Source organism: Astatotilapia calliptera, chromosome 18 (assembly GCF_900246225.1).
Source record: "Astatotilapia calliptera chromosome 18, fAstCal1.2, whole genome shotgun sequence".
In the NCBI taxonomy this organism is placed as follows: domain Eukaryota; kingdom Metazoa; phylum Chordata; class Actinopteri; order Cichliformes; family Cichlidae; genus Astatotilapia; species Astatotilapia calliptera.
The window spans coordinates 17,122,665-17,130,200 of NC_039319.1; the positions used below are offsets into that span (position 1 = coordinate 17,122,665).

General features: G+C 39.5%; 1 protein-coding gene across 1 annotated transcript in view; it reads left to right on the plus strand.

Moving 5' to 3' along the window:
- Positions 1–7,309, plus strand: part of LOC113010060 (solute carrier family 22 member 23-like) — a 38,311-nt gene extending 31,002 nt beyond the window's left edge. Inside the window, exons 8-11 of the mRNA XM_026148879.1 lie at positions 49–284; positions 1,194–1,226; positions 2,019–2,142; positions 2,847–7,309. Coding sequence (XP_026004664.1) covers positions 49–284; positions 1,194–1,226; positions 2,019–2,142; positions 2,847–4,239 — 1,786 coding nt within the window. The 3' untranslated portion in view covers positions 4,240–7,309. The remainder of the gene's footprint in view (positions 1–48; positions 285–1,193; positions 1,227–2,018; positions 2,143–2,846) is intronic.
- Positions 7,310–7,536: the final 227 nt, after the last annotated feature.

Consider the following 7,536-nt stretch of genomic DNA (forward strand, 5'->3'; position numbering starts at 1 on the left):
GTCGCTTTTTTTGACTTGCTTTTCTCTTTTCTCTGTTTTTTTATTCAGGTTAACTGGTTATGGGATCCACCACTGCTTTGCCCGCAGCATGATGGATCCTGAAGCTCAGGGAACCACCATATTCCCTGACTTCTATACACACTATTACACAATGGCAGGCATCGCGGTTGCATCATGCATTGCACTATGTCCAGCGGTCTGCCTGATGGGCCGTCGCGGTGGCCTTCTTCTGTTTATGATCATCACTGCCCTCGCATCTCTGCTGCAGTTGGGTCTACTTAACTGTGAGTATTACATAGGAACTCCTATAACATGAAAAAGCTCTAGCGGTTCTTGAGGAGGCCACTCTCATGCAGTTTATTGAGATTGACTATGGTCTAAAGTCCACAATATAAAACCCCCCAAAAAGAACTCTTAGTCACATAAATCGAAGCAATAGTTTAACATTTTGGGAAATAAAGTTAGATCAAAATCAGCAAAATCTGAGATCTGTTAGTTAAAATGCAGTCTCAACTCAACAGAGTTAGCAAAAAGCAAGGCCAACCAGCCAGCCTGGCTGTGTAAATGAAAAAAGGCCACATGGAGAGCACATTGTTATGCTTGTATCAATAACTACAGTGGTAACTATAAGGTAATTTACTCAATATAAACAAAGCAAAAGTAACAACAGCAACAAAAACAGAACCCATAGAAATGTGTATACTTCACAGATATTTTTAAAGAACAACTGTGAGTAATAAATGTAATTCTGTCATGCTACCTAATACTGAGCTATTCCTTCTCCCAATTCTAACATTTTTACAAATGTTGTGTAAATGACACATGCTTACAAGTGCATACATCTAAAAAAAAAAAAAAAGTCCTACATTTTTGCTATTCATGGACACATTAAACATGATGGTTGTTACGAGATTTGCTACCTTTAGTTGTTTTGTCCCTGTTCAGTCCCTGAACTTGATTACATTGTCAGTGAGTACCAGAAGTGCCTCAGATGATCAAAACAGCCAGCAACAGTTTATTCAGTTACAAACGGGTTACACTTAATGTTTAACCTGAGTCAACACATCAAGGTTATGCTCATGTTCTATTTTCCCTTTGTTACGCTGTGCTGAAAGGCTTAGCTCAACATGTGTTAATTCTCACTATTTGTCACTCTTTTCTAATGATTCCTCATATTTTCAATATTTTTCTAGTGTTGGGGAAATACAGTGAACACCTGAAAATAAGTAAGTCTATCTGTTCATATATATTCATATATTCATATATATTCATAAGTGTTGCATTTTGTAAAAATATTAGCTTATGTTTTATATATATATATCTCAATCTCATAACTCAGACTGTTGCATTCCTTGAGGTTTAGGAAAATATGCTTCATGCAGATACCCAGCATTTTGTCAGGCCTATGCAAGCCTTGTGGAGACTCATGATGAAGTTCTAGGCTCTCTTTTTATTTATTTATTTATCCCCTTATGTTAAAGAGGGCGAGCCTCTTTGTTACAGAACCATGAACTCACCACCAGCCTTCCTTTACTTTTCTCTTCTGTTTATCCATCGCCTGTAATCTCTCCACACTAATCCCCCTGTGGTAAGCGAGAGCTGATTTCAGAGTAGTTCTCCTCTACACCTCTTTATGCCATTATGCCATCTTTAGTATGTCTTATTTGTAAAACACCCTATTTAAACCGTCTTTGGGCTAAATTGGCTCATTGTTTGCAGATTCATTTCTCAACAGCTCCTCATTCTATATCTCTTTTTGTTGAATTTACATCAAAACAAAAGCTAAAATAATAGCCTTTGTTGTCATTGCATTGCCTGATCTAACTCCATTGAATTTACCAGAATTGTTGTAACATTATAATTTTTGAAAATACTAATTTTGGCAAATACTTGCAATCATTTTCCCTGAAAAGTAAATTTAACACATTTTTACATATAAACCACTGTTGTCCTTTCACTGATTACACAGCATACTGAGTGAAGAATCTCCATGTTTGTGTCTCCTGATTCTGTTGCAGATACCACAAGTACAATGAATACGCATTTCACCATTGGCTTCTCCGCTATCGGTATGTTCTCCTCCCACGCAGTCAGCGCCCTGAGCATCTTCTTCTGTGCTGAGATCACTCCCACTGTGATCAGGTAAACCCACTGCAAGAGCAAGACCGTACCACCAGAGGAGGGGAGATAATGTGGAAAATGTGTTCTTATTTTGCAGAGGAGTAAAACAATATTCAGGCTGACAAGTGTTTCACAATTCAAAATCTTTGTTTTAAAAATCTGTTTCATTGTTCTGGAGAACTTATAATTCATTTTTTAGTGTAGCTGTTGTTTTTGTTTTTAATCGTGACCATCCATTCTGCTCCTCCTCCTGTTTAATATCGGTATGAAATTCCTGAACTGCTGGAAAAGACAGACTCACAACTCCGTATCAAATGTAATCCACAACTTGCACAAATTATCTAGCCTTTTGAGGATGTGTGACACAGCACTTGATGTATAAAAATATCGTTTTTTTTAAAGCATTGCTCTGCTAACAATGTGTGAAGTGCACCATCTAGTGGCCAACTTTGGCAATGACAGGAAAGCGAATTTGAACATGGGGTAGAGGGTGTAGACGGTGCTGCAGCACTCTCTGCTGCTCCTCGGGAAAAAGGCAGAAAAGAAGAGGAGGGTAAAACAAAACTGCTTTTAAATACCAGATTTAGCTTTCCAGAACAACGTGCAGGTTGTGATTCACTTAAATTGCAGTAATTTCAATATTTGTGAGAGGTTTTAAAGGTTTGTGAGGTCATCCCAATTTTCTATTGATATTACAAGCTAATAAATATTCTGTCTTCCCATAGGGGTGGTGGTTTAGGCTTGGTCCTGGCCAGCGCTGGCTTTGGCATGCTTACTGAACCCATCATGGAACTCCACAATCAGAAGGGCTATTTCCTTCATCACATAATTTTTGCCTGCTGCACTCTCATCTGTATCATCTGCATTCTCCTGTTGCCTGAAACGCGCAATCAGCCACTCCCCGAGACCCTGGCTGATGTCGAGAACTACACCCGTCCACCCCTGCTTCCCCCGAGGAAACCTGGATTGCTGCACACGTCTGACAGCACCAGGGACTACACAAGAGTGCGTGACACACCACTTCATGAAGCGCCCATCATCATCATGGACTCTACTGCCTCTTCAGCTATTGATTTGACTGGAGGTATGCAGTTCATCGAGATGCACTCCTTTGTGGCTGGCCCTAAAGATCCCAACGGTCACTCGGTTTCATCTTCATCTGCGGGCAACATGATGACACTGGGTAAAGACGCCGTCACACAGGGCAGTAAAGAGCACCTGCTGTCTTCCACTCCTTTACACAAAGCCCCATGTGTCACAGACCCACTTTTAGCTGCTGCAGAAGAACCTCCTGCAATCGTCCTGGAGTCTGTGGAACCACTGTTAGATTCATCCCTACCTGAAATGAATGACAGTGGTGAATCCCCAACAAGAGAAGCAGAAATTACACCTGCTGCTTCATTGGATTCTTCCACTCCCCCCGTCCCTCAAACTGTACCCTCCTCTTTGCTGATCTGCACCACGCCCATCATCGAGCCCCCACCGAGCTCCACTTTAAAATCTCCGAACCCGCTGGATAATGACATCGAAAATATAAGCACAACATCTGACCCGCCTTTGCTCAAGGATACTCACGCCACTTCAGCGGGTTCTCCTTCTCCCCCTTCCATAAGAGACAGTCCTCCTTCTCCTATGGATGGAGGAGATGAGGATTTATCTCCTCCTTCCGTAAGAGATCAACCCACCCTCCTTCTCATAGACTCCCGGCCACCTCAGTTAGATTCTACCTCTCCCTGCGTTGAAGAAAAATACGTTTTACCTCCAAACACACCTCCTCCATGCATTGACTCAGAGGACTCTTCCACTCGCGCTGTCATAAATACAGTCAACAATGCAGCACAGTCTCCTTCCATTCTCCCCGTCACAGACATTGCACGTAGCTCCACTCTAGAATCAACCACTCTGACTGTCACAGACACTGAACCACGATCAGCCGCTCGCCTCGTCTTAGATTCAGTACCATCTTCCATCACAGATTCAGCCTCCACAGACGCAACTCCCTCCTCTCTAATGGACTGGACGGTGTCCTCCCCCATAGACTCGGGTGTTCTCTCGATCAGGGACAGGGACAGTGCCAGCACAGAAAACAGCACTGTCAACGGCATGGCATCATCGTGATCCACTTCTTCAGCCAGGAATTGAAGCTTTAATTGTCTCACCAGGAGGCAGCCACCCACATGAACATTGCATCAATGGGAACAGGAACTGGCCTGCTTAGACTGCAGGCACTTAATGAAGACTGTTCCCCACCTGGAGTTGAGTTAACATGTTTGCAAAGTTTCATTTTTTTTTGGTTTTGTTTTGTTTTGGGTGTTTTTGTATTTAGTTTTTTCAGTGCTGCTGCACCCTTCTGTGCATTTAGCCACCTAATGAGACCATGCAAGCGGGAGAATGCCACAGGCTGGTATGTGACAATGTGACAGTAACTTCTGCGCTTCGTTGAATGTCACTGGAAATCACCAGCGTTTTAACTACTCTGACGTAAATGTAAGAGACTTAAAGCAATTCCCATAATTACTGAGACGTGTCATCAGCACTGGGGAACAAATGCAATGGTACTAATAGCAAACAAACAAACAAAAATCACTGGTACTTGTGCTCAAAGGTAATGTCAAGATATTTGTACAAAAAGGTTGCTTTATATGTATGGACAAGTAAATCTGAATGTTACAAAGTGCTTTTTGTTGCTATAGAGGTAAGCAATCAGAATTGGAATAGTTTTTTTTTTTTTCTTAAAAAGAAAATGCCAAAAAACTACCCTGACCAAAATAAAGTGTAGAAATAGTGCCAAAACTTTAGTGATATAGTATTTGCCTGTTTGGGAGAATACTGTTAAGTGCTCTCTCCTGCTATAGGCTATATGTGGATACCTATTCCAAAACTAGGAAGTAAAGAAGAAGAATGAACAATTTATCACCATTTGATGAATTAAAATTGACAGAAAGCATATCTGTGATGCATATGAGCAGTGATACTGGTGAAAAAGAATGACCCACATTTTGTCGGTCAGAAGAAACTTTTATTTTTCCAATCATTCAAGCCAATGAAATTTATGGTATGCAAATGTTTTTTGATTTTTTTTTGTAAATGTATTAATGTAAGTATATTGATAATTACTTGTTACGCTTGATTGTTTTGTTTTTTTTAAATTCAAAGTATTGTTTTGAATAATCTCTCATGGCGTGCCCTTATTGTACAGAGCTATACTTCATTCTTACAGTATTTGTGGCACCTCGGTGTGGTGGCACTTTATCTTTCGAAGTGGGGACTAAGCATGAAAATTTATTGTGAATGTGTCGGCAACAAACAAAAAAGCTTAAAAAAAAGAAGAAGAAGAAAAAAAAAATCATTTCCTAAAAAAAAATTATTTTTGAACCTAAACCCGAAAATGTTTGACGCGATTGCCAAATGTCGCAGCACCACTAACCTTGTGTTTTCCGAATCGTGGTCCGACATTAAGAGCTTACTAACGTCGGGGTGTTCATACTTTCACATGCACAACTAAGTTTACCTTAAAAGAAGGAAAAAAAAATGCAATACTTCTTACATTTGTCAAAACGACATTTTAAAAATACAGGTCACAACCGTTCAGTCAGATTAACCGACTGATATTCTTAAATTGATAGACTTTTGCTTGAGGAGGCACTTTTCCTTCCAAAGCCCATGTCCGTCTGCGGACAACATTATACTTGACTTAAATGTGTGTGAAACTTGACAGTTGTTGTAGTACTTTGTGCTTTGGAGGTTGTAATATTTGTCTAAGGAAGGATGTGTGATTACAGATAATCCACTGTTTACAACAATCCTCGTAATAATGATCATTATTATTAATAATAATAATAATTACACTGTACTGTAAAACTTTAGAGCCAACTGAGTGATGTGTTGTCATTTCAAATGTGCTAAAATGATCACAGTGTATCATAATTACTTATATCCAGGGAGTATTTGGAGTTCTATTAAGGTGTCATTCAGGAGTCAAACGCAACAGCCGACTTGACGGAAGATTTTCCGTAAACCTTACAGCTACTTCAGTCACTAGAATTAAGTTTTGCTTTTATCAAACTCAACTTTGCACTGACTAAATCCTGCATATCCTTTGATATTTATTTGAATGATTGCGAAAGCCTACCTGTGGTTGTTTTACTCAAATGCAGCTTAAATCGCACCACGATGGCTCCACTTTTTGATTGATCTAGGGTGGCTGTGAACGACGACCATCTAGTCATTAATATTGTTTAAATATTTCTTGAGATCATTTAAACCTGTGTATGCTGTGCTGCTACACGTGAAAGCACAATGACCTGCAATCGTGTGATGTCAGATTTTGTTGGGGTTGACAACACACTTTTCAACATTGTAGACTGCACGCAATAGATCAGCATGCAGTCTACAATGTTGAAAAGGGTGTTGACACTAGATTTAATAAGGAAATCTTGGCATCTGCAGTTGAGAGTGGGTGGGCTGCAGTGGTCAGTAGCTTCATTTTACTCGGAATCCTCCTCGGTGAATGTTGATCTCTCTCTATTTCAGTGTGTATTGCAAAAATTGAAGTGTGTATCAACTAAATCCCACGCGACATCTGTAACGTTAATGACACAGCACGATGCAACCAGTGTCTTCTGAGATATGTTGCTTCCTCACTTTTCTCCCATGCAGATGGGAGTAACTACACTTTTTGTTAATAACCCTTTTATTTGACTCTGTTTGAAGCAAAATGAAAGTTTAGTGAAAGTAATCCAAAGCAATGTTAGCACCAGCGATAGAATAGGATTTTTTAATTGTTGGAAAAGCAAGCAAAAAAGAGGAGGAAGAAGAAGATTATGTCTTTTGTAAATACGGTAAATGTGTGGAAACATCGAGCTTAAATAAGATGAAGGATCCTGGATCTTAGCAAGGACTTGTTTTGAACCCGGCAGATGAAAGTCTCACATAGGACGGCCCCAGTATACACATTTCAGGTGTTGCTTCTCTTAACCATGCGACTTAAGATCTCTTTAAAGGGGAGATTTAAATGAATGTAAAATAAATAAATAAAATGATAACAAAAAAAACAAAAACATGGATTGTACCATTTATAAATTCCAGTTGTTTGGTTTCATATTGTTTTCAGTTTAACAGTCATCATGCACTTGTATATAAGCCATACCTGTTGTTAAAATAAACCACTATTTATTGATCAACTGTTGATATTGATGTGTTTTTATGACATTTATGACTTCTCTGTGTCTTTTAAAAAAATCATTTTAAAGTTAAAGTCTATTCAAGTATTCTAATAATGGCGTTCAAAGAAGATGAAGAAGGGGGGAATGGGCGAACTTGAATGCAGTCTATTATGACTCGAAGCCCTTAGGCTTCAAGTCGTTATAGACAAGCTGAGACATTTCGCAATCAATGGCATCAGAAAGTAGGATT